The sequence below is a fragment of the Camarhynchus parvulus genome, chromosome 21 (genome assembly GCF_901933205.1).
Source record: "Camarhynchus parvulus chromosome 21, STF_HiC, whole genome shotgun sequence".
NCBI classification, from domain to species: domain Eukaryota; kingdom Metazoa; phylum Chordata; class Aves; order Passeriformes; family Thraupidae; genus Camarhynchus; species Camarhynchus parvulus.
Window position 1 is genome coordinate 1,510,874 of NC_044591.1, and position 16,197 is coordinate 1,527,070.

A 16,197-nucleotide genomic window follows, 5' to 3' on the forward strand; every position below is an offset into this window, starting at 1 on the left:
GTCTCCTTTTCTCCAGGCTGAACATTCCCAGCTCCCTCAGTGGTTCCTCATAGGGTTTGTGTTCCAGCCCCCTCACCACCCTTGTCACTCTTCTCTGGACGTGCTCAAGTGTCTCAACGTCCTTCCCAAATTGAGGGCCCAGAACTGGACACAGTGCTCAAGGTGTGGCCTCACCAGTGCTGAGTACAGGGACAGAATGACCTCCCTGCTCCTGCTGGCCACACCATTCCGGATCCAGGACAGGAGCCATTGGCCTTGGCCACCAGGGCACACTGCTGGCTCATGTTCAGTCTGTTGTCAACCAGTACCCCCAGGTACAGTACATGTTTGGGGTCATTTGAACAAAGCAGACTCCTTAAGGCAAGGCATGGTGACAACATGAACAACAATGCCACCCAGAAGCCCAAGAGAGTCCCTAGACTGCCCCACTCACCTTTGTGTTGGCCACGTACATGCCCGTGGAATTGAGCCGGTGCTTTATCTGCTGGGCATTGTACACCTGCAGCAGGTCATTGCCCCCGAACTCCACGTCTGTGAGCTGCTGGTTGTGCTCAAAGAAGTCAATGGGGAAGTTCACCTGGCTGGATGTGCGAGTTGCTAAAAGGGGAAAGAGATCTTTATGACAAAAGATGTTCTAAACAGGCAAAGTTCTAAAAAACCTGCAGAAACAACTTGCCTCCTGTAGAAAGTATTTCTATATGCATCTGTTGGATTTTTTACTCCTCAAACTTATGAAGAAGATAATACTACTCACAGTTATGAAGAAGAAGATGAAAAAGAAGGACTAGTCTCTTCCTTAAAACTTCTATCTTGTTTATATATATTACAATATTTTAAAATTTTAAACTCTAAGTTTTCTACTATGTGACATTACACACTTTTATTTAAACTATGCACTAATAATCTTAGTTTTATTACTTAATTTTGGAAGCTTTCTCTATGACTTCAGGTCAAATGTAGTGTTCTCTTGAGGGTCAGTGCCCATCAGCGCAGAAAGCCTAAAATTCTCAGTAACCAGGGTGCCAACATCCATCTATGGAAACATTTTATCCACTTAGCCAGTACCTATGTAATTGTCAGAACGAGTGTTGTAAGTATTTAGATGATGTAGATCAATCTTTACTTCTCCATTAGTGTCCTGGATTGCAAGATAAGTGTGTGTTCTATTTGGCATCTGTTACAGGTGGGGCAGTTCTCTTCTGTTCATTAGGCAGTTTTCTTTATCTCTTCTACAACCAATGCTCCCTCCAGGAGATCTCTGCTGTCCATGGCCACTGAGTGTCCCTGCATGGCTGATCCAATTCCAGCATCCCATGGGGAGATGCTGCGCCCAGGGGAGGAGCCAAGCATTCCTACCTGGATCCAATCTGACATTTTGGGACACCAGGGCAGCCTTTGCCCACTGCATTGCCAGAGGAGCAGCTTTCTGCTGCCCTGCATTGCCAGAGGGAGCCCAGGCCCATCTAATCTAACCACTGAATCTTCAGAGGAAGACTACACCCTTCTCCAGGATCCCTGCTCCACCATAGCCACAGCTGTCACTGCAGGAGAGCTGCAGCCACCATGGGATGGGGCTGTGCCACCACCCTGACCCACAGGGGGTCAGGTCCTGTTCTGACCCTGTCAGTGTTGTTTTGTATTACTGCATTGTTTTATTTTTTTTATTTTCTTCCCTAATAAGAACTGTTATTCCTACTCCCATATCATTGCCTGAGAGTTCCTTAATTTCAAAATTCTAACAATTCAGAGGGGGAGGGGTTCACATTTTCCATTTCAGAGGAGGCTCCTGCCTTCCTCAGCAGACACCTGTCTTTTCAAACCAAGACAGATTTTGGTGCCTTGATCCTGTTCTATTAACAGGAGATAACTGCCACACCTCTAACAGATGGCAGACAGAATACACACTTATCCTGCAGTCCAGGACAGGGAGTGACAAAGGTGATGTGAGGAGCCCTTACTGATGGCGGCTGCCTTGCGCTTGCGCACGGGTTTCATGATGCTGATGACGCTGCTGGGCTGCAGAGAGGGCTGCAGCCAGTAGGACGTGTTCTCCACGTTGGCCATGTAGATCCTCAGGCTGCCATCCTCACACAGCAGGATCATGGTGGTCCTCTGCTGCTCGTTGCAGGCCGTGTGACGGATGGCCACCATGTCCTGGATCTGCAAGGCAAGGCAAGGGAAGGGCTTGGCAACTCTCGCTTGGAGGAACAAACTCTTTGTATTAGAAAAGCTGCCAAGACTGGAGATGTGGTTGACAGAACAACAAGAAACCAAATTCTAAGAGTCAGAAATACAGGGAACCTTGACTAACCTTTGCTTTGGCTGGCAAGGTCTTAATCTCCTGGATGAGGAAGGTGTCTGGCTTCACCATCACCACCAGTGGGACACCTGTGGTCTGCTGGACACAGCACACCAGGCCAGGGTGGTTCATCACCTCAGACCACTGACACAGGGCTGGAGAAGTCTTACTGCCACCATTGGAACTGTGAGAGACAAAGGGCACAATGACACTCGTTTAAGGAGCAGCACAAGGAAAGCCACACCAATTTAATTGTGCTCAAATCAGTTAAAGCTTTGTCCTGAGCAGGGGCTCAAGCACTGCATCAATGAACAGTGTCTGGTTTACAGGTGAGCAACCTGAAACAGTCACCACAGTGGGCACAAACCACAAACATCCCAGTCCTCAACCCTGATCCCTACCCTGCAAACTCAAGGAAAAACTGGCTTAGTGTTGCATTTTATGCCCCAAATCAAGGAGGCAATTTATAAATGGCTTTCAGCAATGTTTTTATCTGAATGGATGAACAGTTTCATGTTTCAACACACCCAGAAGCAATAAGCAATGCAGGAGAATCAGTGTCTGCTCACTGGAAAAAGTGGAAGCAGAGCTGCAGAAAGACTAAGCCAAACTCAACTGGAGTTCAGGAGCTCTTGGAACCTGACCTCCTTCAGAGCCCACTCATGACAGTGGCTTTGTGTCAGGCCAGTGAAGAGTCTGTGGCCTGAGTGCCCAGCACAGTGTAGCAGAACACACAATAGAACTGTCTTTTTCTTGCCACATTCATAGAGTAAGAGATTGGTTTCCCTCAAGGGAGTCTGAAAATCAGCCTTAACACGCACAATGCACAAGGTCCACTGCAGCAGTGGTGCTGAAAGGAAACAAAGGCTCCCTCCTCGGCCGCCTGGGTGAGGGTGGATAATCCCATCGGTTCCAGCGGCTGCACCTCGGGCAGCTCCACTGCTCTGCAGACACCCTTCTGAAATCCTGCTGGGAGGACAAAATGCATGCATGGCCCACTGCTGAAACAGCCAGCTTTGGTTTCTAAACATCCTGCAACTGGGATATCATGGAATTCCTGAGCTGGAAGGGACCCACAAGGATCATCCAAGTCCATTAGGACACAAGGACCATGAAAAGTAGCAAGAAATATCAGCCAACAGGGAATTTTCACCACACAGTTTGGCCATTCAGAGCTGGGATGTTTAATAATAAGCAATATTTACTCTAAAAAGAAAGAAATAAAAATGCAGGGAGTGTCCCCCAGGATCCTCACCTCTTGATATTAATTGGGAAGAGCCGCTGCACTTCCAGGCTGGCCCGGCTGATGGTGGCTGCAAAGGATTTGCCTTGGCAGTAGCTGAAGAACAACATCTGCAGCACGTGGGAGTAATAGACTGACACCCCCCCTCCTGCCACCTGGCCATTGCTGTCCTGGGGGATGCAGAGAAATGCCAACATTTAACATAAACACAAATATCCCCACACACTCTGTCAGGCTTTTAAATTTGCTATGGAATTATTCCCAAAGCCGCCCCTCCTCCCCAGCAGTGAGAGAACAGAGCCCTAAATGACAATTTTCTAAGCTGAACTCCTGGGTGAACTCATCCATCAGACACTTCAAAGGCTCTGGGAGGGGATGCTGAGCCTGCACACCCGGAGGCTGTAGGTAACACCCTGAGCTCCCGCAGCTGTGAGCCTCAGCTCTGTGTGGCAGTGTCACATGGAGCATCCCCTGGATGCCCAGCTCATAAAAGACCTTTCTGAGAGCCTCCTTCTCATCTATTCCTGTTTTGAAGCAGGCTAGGGTAAAAACACTGGAGAGATTTTAAAGGTCATCCTCAAGAAACAAAGCCTGACTGCAGCTCTCCAGCCCCAGCCATGGTGATTTATCCCTTCTGCTCCTGCACCTTTGGAGTGCCTTGCTCTGAGAACAGCACTGCTCTGAAGCCATCTCCCTGCTGAGAAATCCTGCTGGGCATGACTTCAGAGCCAGCCATGGAAAACATGCTCCATTTTCTAGATGAAAGGATCAAGGGGTTTAATTTTCACCCCCACCTCCTTTTACTGTAAGGATATTTCTCTCTTTAGAGGAATGAGAAAGCTCCTTGATCTAGATCAGGGGGCTTAAAAGGAGAAGGAAAAAAAGAAGGAAACTTCTGCCTTCAAATGGAAGATGCAAAAAAAGAAAGAAAGGGAAGTCACCAGCACCTTCAGGTCCTCGTGGTTGACTTCAAGCACATTGGTGACATAGAAGGGCCCGTGCTGGGCACTGCTGGCCTCCTCCATGAGCTGTGTGTAGATGTAGCCAGCAGAGGACATGATCACAATGATGTTCTTCCCCTCCTCGTTGAACAGGAAAGTGACATCCCTGATTTTGGAACTCGGTAGGAGGAAGTAGAAAGTTGGACTCAAGGCGTCTACTGAGAGGTCGTAAATCTGTGGGAAGAAGCAAAGAAATAATTAACCACAATGATTATCAAGGCAGTAATTAACTGCTACGATACAAAACAATGCAAATGAACAAGAGCTGTGATGAGGGAATCCCCATGAGATGTTACAGTTTGGGGCTTTTATTCTCTTTAAGTTCTTTCGGTTTGCTTTTCCTTGCAAGAAACATCCCAAATTTATATTTCCAATTCATTTCTAAGAATTACCACATTCTCCCACATGCAACTCCCCGAGGATCCAGACTCTGATACCTGCCAGAAGCTGTATCATCAACAGCTCATGGCCAGACATACCTTCACAAAGTCTGCAGTGACAATGGCCAGCTCTGTTTGGGATCCTGGCAGCCACACGGCTTTGATGATGAAATTCCCAGTGGCCAGTTGGGGATGAAGCACCAAATGATCAGAGACTGATCCAGAGCTGCTGAATGTTAACACATGGCAATCCTGGAGTAATGAAGAAAATTGGTTAAATATTAAAACAAAGTGTTCACAAATATTTGAAGCCAAGAATGGAGTTAAAAGTCAGCATTTCTCTTATGGCAAATAATAATTCAGAGAATTTACATCTCAATTTCCTGCACTGAAGATAAATAACATGAAGATTTGAAAAGAAAAAGCTACAGAGAGCACAGCTTTTTCTCAGCTAAATAACACATCTGTAGATTCTGCACTGGGAAAGCTGAATCTAAATTTGGGGGAATACAAAAAAGAGGAGTCCTTGCCAAAGAACACTAATTGTTACAGACTAGTTTTAGCACACTAAGTTTGTGTGTGTTTTGTTTTAATGCAAGAGCCAAACATTGGCTCTTGTCTTAAAACAAAATCAGCTTAAATACATTAAGAAATACTATTTCAAGGCACTGTCTCATTCATTATATTGTTCATCCAGGTCCTGCTTCTTTTACCTTATCTGTCTAGTAGGAAAGTGGATCAGGAGCTGAATTAGTGACAGAACTCTGGAGGCAGCTCTGTGCTAACTCCTCAGAGGAAACAAACACAGCTGGCTTTCAGCTGATGTTTGCAGCTCCCTGGAAAAGGGTTTGGCAGGCACTCACCTTCAGCCCACACACAGCCAGGTAGTCCTCCTTGCAGGGATTCCCAGTCAGGCTCAGCACAGTGAACGGGACGGGCGCCGATGCCAGACGGGTGAGGGTCAGTTTCCTTTTGCTGGAGTCGGCTTGTTTCAGCAGGGCTGAGAGCTGGAGCACTGTGATCTGCACCACAGAATGAGCTCAGTCATCTGACTGTAACTGGGGGGAGTCAGGCATTTCAATTCCAGATCCCACAGTTACAGAACCAGAACCACAGACTGAACTTGGTTATCCGTCTGTAACTGAAGGGAGTCAGGCATTTCAATTTCAGATCCCAGTTATTCAATTGATCCTGAATCAAAACCACAGAATCATCAAGGCTGGAAGGGATCCATGAGATCACTGAGCCCCAACCATCACCCCAGCACCACCATAATCACCCCTAAACCACATCCCCAAGTGCCATGTCCAGACACCTCCTGAACACTTCCAGAGTTGGTGACTCTACCACCTCTCTGGGCAACTTATTCCAATGTCTAACCAACCACTCCTGCAGACAATTTTTTGTTTATAGTAACTAACATGAACCTCCCTTGGTGCACCTTAAGGTCATTTCCTCTTGTCCTTTCAATGAATCATGGACCCCCACCTGACTCCAGCCTCCTCTCAGGTGGCTGCAGTGAGATGGGTGATGGCAGTGGCTGTTCTCACTGTTCCTGCTGCAGGAACTCTTTTTCCTTAACAGTTTTCCCTACAAGAGGTTCTCCATAGCTACACAACACTTCACACCAGATCTCAAGACGGGCAGAACAAACCACAGCCCTGCCTTTTCCTCAGCACTGTTCCATGTCTCCTGGGAACCCAGTGCATCCAGCACTGTTCCACTTCCCTTGGGAACCCCAGGATCCAGCACTGCTTCATTTCCCTGGGAACCCAGTGCATCCAGCGCTGTTCCACTTCCCTTGGGAACCCCAGGATCCAGCACTGCTTCATTTCCCTGAGACCCCAGTGGTTCCAAGCACTGTTCCCCTTCCCTTAGGAGCCCAGTGGCTCCAGCACTTGCTCCCCTTCCCTGGGAACCCAGCAGCTCCAGCACTGCTCCACTTCCCTCAGGAACCCCAGGATCCAGCACTTTTCCATTTCCCTGGGAACCCAGCACTGCTCCATTTCCCTGAGAGCCCAAGCGGATCCAGCACTATTCCCTTTCCTGGGGAACCCAGTGCATCCAGCACTGTTCCATTTCTCTGGGAACCCAGCAGCTTCAGCGCTCTTCCCTTTCTCTCAGGAGCACAGCAGTTCCAGCACTGCTCCATTTCCCATGGGAGCCCAGCAGCTCCAGCACCGTTCCCCTTCCCTCAGGAGCCCAGCAGCTCCAGCACCGTTCCCCTTCCCTCAGGAGGAGCCCAGGCTCCGCTGGGGGCTCACCTTGCCCTTCTCGTGGCTGACAGCCAGGTGCTGGCGGCGGCCGTGGGGCGAGGACAGCACGCACATGGCCACGCGCCGCAGCACGTGCGCGCTGATCAGCTGCCGGATGGTCTGGCCCTGGTCCCCGCTGTAGTTCATGCGCACGTTCTCAAAGGCGCCTTCCTGCGAGCCCAGGGTGGGGACCTGAGCCAGGGAAAGCATCCAGAGGGTGTCACTGCAATGTCTCTGTTTCAAAGCCACTCCCCCCATCCACACTCTGTTAATTCCTTTTGTTCATACCATCAGCTGATCCGTCATTTCTACTGATTTGTCCAAAGTGTGGAGCTCGCTGAGAGCCTGCTGGGCACGGCTGCTGCTCCCCATGGCTGAAGCCTGCTGGAAGTTGACCTGGATGGCATCCATCAGGAAATTCAGCATCTCCAGCACCAAAGGTGCAAAGGAGAAGTTGGCCTACAAGAAACAGATCAGGCAAATGATGAACAAGATGCTCCTGATGGGAGCTGCACATAAACTGTTTTTTAAAGCCTGACACCCCCTTTTGACCCTCTCATCTCAGCTTAGAGCCAACCCAGCACACCCAAGATGCTCATGACAACCCATCTCTGTTTAGCAGTTGACAATTATACCTGGGACTGCAGCTCCTCTCGACAGCCCTCCACGTTCCTGCACAGGCTGCTCTTCTTGGGCTTCTCCTCATCAGGGCCCTTGCCCTCGCTGATGGTGACCTTGGCCTTCTCAGCTGGGGACGTGCTCGCGTGGCGGATGACGGTCTCGGGCACGCGGGGCTCGCTCTGGAAGGCTGATTCCTTCATGGTAGAGCTCATCCCACTGCTGGGAGTTCTCTTCACCAGCGCCTGGGAATGACAGTAGCACTAAAATCCCAAACCAGGCTCAACCTGGCTACTGATGAAGTGAACACAGATTGTAAGAGCAGCAATTCGAGCACAGTTCTAAAGAAATAACATCCTGCATGTGACTCTCCACCCAAGGATTAAGAACTTTCCATATTTAAGATATAATTATTTCATTTGCTGCTAGTGAAAAACATGGGAAAAGGTGTTTGCTGTGCAGCAAATTTTGTAAAGGCAGGTGGAATCCCAGGAATCACTAGGACACAGATTTACTAATGCTCTTATTTGGTGCAAAAAAATTAATTTCCAGACAAGCTGTAAATTCTGAGGGTTCATTATAAAGTTAAAGCCTTCACGTCTTAGCACTCCTGCATACATAAATCCTGACATAACTTACTGCAGAACAGAAAATTGCAAAGGACTTGAAAATCTGAAGACATAAAGAATTTACCAGGCAGCTGCCATCCTCCTTGGCTCCACAGTCACAGAAGAAGGATCCGTACTTGGCGTAAGAAATCTCATGATCCTTGTGACAAACTTTAGCACAAACTGTGCAAACACCAACCCCATCAACCATCTTGCAAGTGTGACAGTGGTACCTGCCCAAAATAAGCCCGGTGAGTTTTGACAGGCAGTGCCTTGAGGCTCACAAACTACACTGGTTTCCTTCCCAATGGCCAGAAATACCAGGTTGAAACTCTGAACACAAGCTTGAGATTCTTACCAGTGTTGATTCATGAATTCTTTCTGTGTGATGGTGAAGGTGCAGAGTTTGTTACAGAGAGAATCTTCATCCTATCCAGAAGAAAATTGTTTTAGGAAGGTGTCATAACTGCAGCTACAGCGAAGTACAGGTACAGAATAAATTGCCAAGAAACCAAAGGTATATTTTAACAGCAAATTTTAGCAACACTGAGCTAGAAGGGAGCTGGTATCAAACCACAAGGAGAGAGGAGATGGTGACACATTGTAGTAACATGAAATGGTTAACAAGAAAAAGAAACAGTAACAAAAATATTGATACAAAAATAACACACCCTAAGAGCTTTTTTTCACCACCCAACAGCACTTAAAGTATTAATCACAGTTGCTTGCTGACACAAAAACTAGTTATTGCCAGCCAACCAGTAGGAACAAACCCATTTATTCAATTTCCTCCTTTTAATTAAAAATAAATATATAATATTTATAAATATTATTAAAAATAAATATATAACATTTATAAAAGAAATATTAAATTTTCGTTGACATCACAAAGTCAACACATCTACGCAGGAATGGCAGATCCTCTCCCCCAGACCTGACATGTAGGGTCCTTCACTCAGTGAACACAAAATCTCAACTGATAAGCTGAGTGATTTGGGAGGTGTAAAACAAGCCCTCCTGTCCCCTGCAGCACCACTGTGCCTGCTGCTTACCGAGTCCTCAGCCTGGGAGTCCTCCTCCTCCACAGCCAGCTCCTCCACCCAGTCCGAGTCCACCTCGATGGCGCGCTCCTCACCATCCACAGACAGGTGGCTGGGGCCCTGCCCGCTGCTCTGGCTCAGGGCATTGGTGACATCGGCCAGGTAGGACACGATGTGGCACGTGCACTCCAGGATTGTCACGTGCTGGGGAGCAAAGGCAAGGAAAATCAGAGCCCCAGAGCTCACAGCCCACAATGGCTGCTACAGGGCATGAACACAGGACAGACACCCCCCGGCCAAATTGCTTTAAAATTCCCACCAGGTTTTGTCCCACCAAACCAGGACAGCTCTACCCAGGCCTGGGAGTCATGCCTGCAAGCACAGCACCAGCACAGGCCTTACCTTCCCTTGCATGACGTTGGCATTCATTTTCTCCACCACATTCTTTTGAGACAGGTATTTCTTGCTGCAACACAGAACACTGGGAATTACTACAGAATGGTTCAGGATGGAAGGGATCCTAAAGCCCATCTCATCCCACCCCTGCCATGGGCAGGGACACCTTCCACTATCCCAGGCTGGACCAAACCCCATCCAACATGGCCTGGAACACTTCCTGGGATGGGGAGTCCAAAACCCCTCACTCCAGCTGACAGTCTTTGGGAAGTATAAACTCAGTCCTGACCAACTGCTTCAAGCATTCAGTTTGCTTTAGATTAACAACAGGGAATGCATAATTGCAGTAACTAAACCGCTCAGAGTAAAGAAACAAAACATGATTGTTTGGAACAGATGGGCACGGATCTGCCTCCCTCAGACACTTTATATCCCAAACAACAAACAATAAACTAAGAGAGAAGGGATTTTCTGTAAACACAAATTTCTGTCCCTGAAACACCAGAAAAGAAATTTAAAAAACCCCACAAAAATGAAGCATCAGCAGGACTCTCAGAGTTCACTCTTACCATCTGCCCAGCCAGTCCACAGCAGCACCATGAAGCTGGAGGTGTCCTGCCCCTTGTCCTGCACTGGCCAAAGTTGCCATGACGACCATCAGCTCAGGAAAGCCCGTGCCATCGCCATTGGCCAACATCTCCGTTGCCATTGGAATCAGAGTGCTGAGCAGAACAGTGCACACGCCTTCCCCCACTTGGCTGAGCAAAAAGAGGAGAGTTTCACACAGGTACCACAAAGAACCAGCAGCAACTCACACGAGATTGCTCTAGAGAGAAGAGGAATGCAGAGCGCACGCAGACAGGACCAGGGCTGTGCTTTACCTGTTCTCCCGAACAATGTACGTGGTCAGGAGCTGCAGCAGCTGCCTGTTCTCCTGCACCACGTCCAGCTGGTCCGAGTCCTTGGGTGGGGACATGGTCATCCTGGTGAGCCAGGCCTGCAGCCTCACGGGCTCCACACAGGCCAGCTGGGCCAGGGAGCCACAGAGGCGCAGCAGGCTGGGGTTGGGGCTCTTCTCAGCTGGGGGGAAAGTTACTGTCAGTGACAGATGCTCCAAGGAACACGTGTGGAAATGGCTTTCCTTGAAAGCATGAAGCTGTGATCCCACTCCCTCCCACAGATTTTCTTCCAAGCACCTTCCAATCTCAGGCAATACAAGAACAGTGTGAAGTGGAAAAGGCAGCAGGGAGGAGATCCTACTGGCACTTACTCAGCTGGAAGAGCTTGGTGAAGAATTTCAGCACCCTGTTACAGAACTTGGCCGAGAGGTTCTCGTTGGCCGTTGCCATCATGATCTGCACCAGCTCTCCACTGTATAGAGGAGAGAATGAAATCAGCTTTGTAAAGAGCAGCCCATTCCCCTGTCCCACTGGCTCCACTTCTCTCCACCCTCACACTTCAGACTGGCAGGAGTTTGTGTTAGCACGGCTCAGCAGCCAAACCACAGAAACTGCTTTCAGCCAAACAGCAAACCCAGCTCAGACCAAAACTCAGAAATGAGCTCCTCAGTAGCATTTCAGTGTTCTCTACATATCCAGTCACAAAAGAACTGGCTCCAAAACAGATTTTCTTGCCTATTTTTCTCTTCTATACTAATAATGTACAGCCACCAGGCTGCTTTCATTCTGAACTGTTCAACAGGTAGAGAGAAAAACCAGGCAATGGTCAGCTTTCTGATGGAGAAAGCCTTTCCTCTTGCTCACCTCATACTCAGAACACTGTGGTTGTGCTAGGCTGTTTCTATCACAGTTCTAGCTGTTCTAGGCTGCTGCCAGCACAGCTTATCTTTATGATTCTAAGTCAGGTCAACCCCCCCCCTCCCCCACTCTTAATATTATCAACCTGTGGCCCCACAGAAGCACTGAGAGAATTTGGGATTTTGCAGCTTTGAGCAGCATCTCTCAGAAACCTGCTCTGACAAAACAATCATCCTCCAAGATTCCCCACTGATATTACTATGAGGTCTCACTGAGTATTTCATCTGGACAAAGATCCAGGTCCTCTCACCCTCAGAGTCTCTTCCCACTCTCCTGAACTGCCTGAAGGATATCCTGGCCCTACAGAGTCTGTATTTTCCTGCACAATGGCATTAACATCATCTTGGTGTCTACACTGACAAGCTAACAGAACAAAGATGAGAAATGAAGTCCTTGGAATATAACTTCCATGGTGACTTCACCTTTCTGAAAAGAATTCCTCCATGGCTTTTCTGGCCTGGCTGCTCTCCAGCTGTTTCTCCAGATGCTGCAAACATTCCTCCAAGATGGACTCATCCAGGCCACTGAGGATTAAAAGAAGAATAGATAAGGATCAAATACACAAGGATGAAATAAGAACATCTAGAAACAATTTCAACAATCACAACAGCTCTGAGAGGCCAGAAGTGATCTATTTGCTATTACAATTCCAGTAATTTTTCCACTAATTGAAAGCAACTCTTCTTCCAACAGACAGGACAAAAACAACTGATGAACAACTTTACATAAACACCAACAAATCCACCAAGTTAGAACAAAGGGACACATGATGCTGTAAGGCAAGTCCCAGCCAGAAACCTAAAATAACCCAGACCTTTCTGTCACCTCACACACAAATTCCTATAAAGAGCTGCTCCTTTTACACTTTAAGTCTCTTCTACTGTTACTCCTCCCCATTCTCTCTTGCTCTCACCCCCACTCCACAATTCTGGTAATGTGAAAAAAAAAAGTCTCATATTTAAAGTATACAAGTACACAACAGATAAAAATAAGCTGATTTTTTTCTGTTCCAGAAGCATCCCCGCTGTAGCCAATCTTCACACAGCTTTGTTACCTGTTTGGGTCAGAGTGATGGGCCAGTATGTTATAGCACCCCGTGATCAACTTCTGGTAAACACGTGCCAGGAACTCATCCGAGTCCGCCGGGCCCAGGATCCTTTCCAGGGAGTTGCTGCTGATTTCTGCCACACTCTCTGTGCTGGTCTCCAGAAGGAGGGGCAGCAGGGAATGGATCACCTGGGGTGGGTTGGGATCATCTGACCAGCTTGAAAAGAAAAGGACACAAGTTAATTCTCTGAATGATGTATCACAGATCATCCCCACTGGAAAGCAGCATTCACAGTAAGTGAGGTACAACCCTCGATGGAAGTCAGTGATGAAACCCTTTTTGGAAAGGTGGGATAAAAATACTGGCCCAGCCATTTTCCCCCTCCGAAAAAAAGTCACCCTTTGGAAAAATCTACATGTTACTTTTGCATATATACAGTTACAGCATCTGCCTAGACAGTCCCACTATCATATGTGTGGCTTTGGGGCTTGTCTGCAGTGTCAATGACTACTTTTTGGTTTCAGAGTACTTTAGACTAAGTCCCTGGAAAAAAAATGGCATTTCACTTTTCCTTAAACATTAAAAACTTCACACAAGTGAATGATAACAAAACACAAATGAATTAGTTAGATCGCTATTGTGTCAGTTTATATCCCCTTTTCTTCAAGTCCATACTTGACAAAAAGTTTCCTTCAGGGAGCTGGACTTTTGGAGATACCACAGGAAGACAGAAAGACTGACTGTCATTCATTTGGCATTTGGAACTGTGAACTGGAAGGTTTAGGTCAGAAGCAGCAGCAGGTCAGTAAGTGTTGCACAGACACAGCCCTGCAGGACACAGAGCAAAGCACCCAGCAGTGTGTGGAACACACAGTGTAACACAAGGCCTGACTTACATGATGAGATCCCCGGTGAGCCTGACCAGGGACAGCAGGGTGTGCTTGAGAGAGGCTGCCAGGGGCAGGCTCTGGCTGCAGAGGGTGCCCAGGTGTGCAGCCTGCACAGCACTGATGTAGCTTTCTGCAGGGATGGTGTCGTTGGCAAAGGCGTTGCGCTGGGGAGGGACACACACACGTCAGAGCCCTGGGTCTGGGACAGAGGCACACACTGCCCCCATTCCCAGCAATGCCTGCAGCTGCACTCACACCACAGCAGGCCCTGAGGCTGGACTCACCCATGAACCGATGTTGGGGAACTCGTTGGTGTGGATGTTGTTCCAGGATTCACACAGCGTCTGCACAGCTGATGGCAAGTTCTGGACAAGGGCTGGACCTGCAGTTACACAGAACGATCAGTCACTGAATAAATTCCAAAGTCTACAAGTAAAAATCATCCGTACGTGTTTAAGAGCATCCCAGCTTCTTTCACTTCACTAAAACTGCACAAAACACGGCACAAATACTAATTCACAGAAGTCTTCAGCATACCAACATTTCATGTTCCCCTTGTTATTCCATGCCACAAGCTCCAATATGGTTACAAAAACATTTCACTGATCCAGAGGAGCCCACAAGATAATGATCCTTTCAAGGTTTGCCCAACTGTTTCAGCTGGTAGGATGCTGAAGAGACTTTGCCGTGTGCTGCTGGCAGCACAACTCACTAGTTTGAACAGCGGTGGAGACCACTTTGAAATTGGGTACTGGAAGCACTGTGGGAAGGTTCACCCACGGGGGAGGCACCCTGAGCCCAGCAGTGCCCTGGCCCTCACCCAGAGTGTTGGACTTGCAGCGGCCGGAGCCGATGGCCAGCACGGCGGCGTAGCCCCGCAGCTTCTCCTCAGAGGCTCTGCTGTCCGAGGCCGCCTCCTCCGAGAGGCTCCGCAGCAGGTAGGACCTGCAGGCAGGAGGGAGGGAGGGGATTCACCTCAGCTCTGCAGCTCACAACTGAGAGTGTCAGTGGAGTGACAGATAAAACACAAACTTCTGAAGTTCTGCCCCACACATCATCTCACACCACTAAGGACTTCTGGGTTTTTATCCCCTCTAAGCTACTTACCAGGAGAAGTGCCCAAAAAGAAAAAGCTGATTTATTTTGCTTTCTTCTACACAGGTTCTAACGAGAGTTTAGAAGAATTTAGATTTTTTAAATGTAAGAATTAACCCCCCTCTCTTTCTTGATGGTCTGACAGCCTCAGTATTATGCCAGAGAAATAACCTTAAGCAGCACTATCCTAGAGGGTGGTTTTATCTTTGGAGGAAAAGCTGGTTTTCAAACTTGCAAGGAAGCCTTGGAAGATCAGACAAGGAGGCTACTCAGAAACAACAAAGTCCCATGCATGGCTTGAGAAGCTACTTGCTATTCTCTTTTTAAAGCAATGGACCCTCTAGAGGACACAAAGTAATTACTTCAGACTATAAAACTCCCAGGCACTCCTAAGAAAACAACACACAAAATGCAGAGGAAGCCCAAAGCGCAGCAGGAAATTGTATTGCTGCTGGAAATCCCAAGGACTGTACCTGGTAAAAGTAGCATAAGTGTCAATGAGCTGCAGAGTAGCAGGCAGGAGGTTCTTGGTTATCTCTGAGGACTTCTGGGGATCAGTTTCTGCAGCTGACTTGGAAAAGTGCTCATCTAGAGAAACCTGGATCTTGGAGATGGCAGCATCAAGGGTGTAAATGGATTGTAAACTGGGGACTTCGTGCAGCTGGAGAATGGTTGTGCAGTCGACAGCACAGAAAGAAGAGATCTGCAAGCACAGAAGATGGCCCAGTAAGCGCAGATCATCCCACAGAAGCAGAAGTTTGTATGTCCAGCTGCACTTCCACACCTCACCTGTCGAGCAAAGTATTCCTCTGCTATTTCCACGTCGTACTTCACTGAGATGCACTTGCTGGAGGTCAGTTCAATGAGAGGAGCAGCATGCTCAGCCTTCATGCCCTGCTTGATAAGGTGATCCTACAAATGCCAAAACCCAGATCCATCACACCTGAACAGTGCTCTGGAATGAATCAGTTTAGAAAAGACAGGCACAAGTCCCCCCAAAAACAAATCCCACGTGCAGTCAGCACGGAGGGACTGACACTGTCACCACCCCAGATCCCAGGAGCTGAGGCTGCACCTTGATCCACACGACGTAGGACGGGATCTGCAGGCGGGAGGACCAGCGCAGGGTGTGCAGGAGGTCACAGTCACTCATCTCAGGGGTGTTCATGGCCAAGTGGTGCATGTAGCTTCTGGAGGGAGGCAAAATCCCCAGGATCCGCCACAGGATCAGGAAGTAGTACTGAAGGGCACAGGCTTCCTAAACAGAGGAAGAACACGTGGAAAAATTAGTACAGAAAGATTGCAGTCTGCATCAGTACAGCTACTGAAATATCTCCTCAGGGACCCCACACTCCCGCAGATGTGCCACATCACATAAACACATTCTGGACTGAGTTTCTGTCATATTAAACAATAAAAATGCAACACAGGAGTGAGAAAAGAAAAAAGAAAAATGATCCAATTTTCTCCTGTTTAATAGTGTTCTAGCCACACCTCCTGGAATTAC

The 16,197-nt window shown here is 48.1% G+C and overlaps 1 protein-coding gene across 1 annotated transcript in view; it reads right to left on the minus strand.

The window, feature by feature from the left end:
• UBR4 (ubiquitin protein ligase E3 component n-recognin 4) overlaps positions 1 to 16,197 on the minus strand; it is a 90,128-nt gene that overhangs the window by 57,663 nt on the left and 16,268 nt on the right. Inside the window, 25 exon segments of the mRNA XM_030963622.1 lie at positions 434 to 597; positions 1,959 to 2,160; positions 2,312 to 2,483; positions 3,555 to 3,712; positions 4,490 to 4,717; positions 5,023 to 5,175; positions 5,787 to 5,945; positions 7,188 to 7,370; positions 7,467 to 7,637; positions 7,814 to 8,041; positions 8,490 to 8,637; positions 8,763 to 8,833; positions 9,457 to 9,648; positions 9,847 to 9,910; positions 10,410 to 10,598; positions 10,722 to 10,920; positions 11,111 to 11,211; positions 12,080 to 12,181; positions 12,712 to 12,921; positions 13,602 to 13,759; positions 13,880 to 13,977; positions 14,416 to 14,540; positions 15,164 to 15,393; positions 15,480 to 15,602; positions 15,766 to 15,948. Coding sequence (XP_030819482.1) covers positions 434 to 597; positions 1,959 to 2,160; positions 2,312 to 2,483; positions 3,555 to 3,712; positions 4,490 to 4,717; positions 5,023 to 5,175; positions 5,787 to 5,945; positions 7,188 to 7,370; positions 7,467 to 7,637; positions 7,814 to 8,041; positions 8,490 to 8,637; positions 8,763 to 8,833; positions 9,457 to 9,648; positions 9,847 to 9,910; positions 10,410 to 10,598; positions 10,722 to 10,920; positions 11,111 to 11,211; positions 12,080 to 12,181; positions 12,712 to 12,921; positions 13,602 to 13,759; positions 13,880 to 13,977; positions 14,416 to 14,540; positions 15,164 to 15,393; positions 15,480 to 15,602; positions 15,766 to 15,948 — 4,011 coding nt within the window.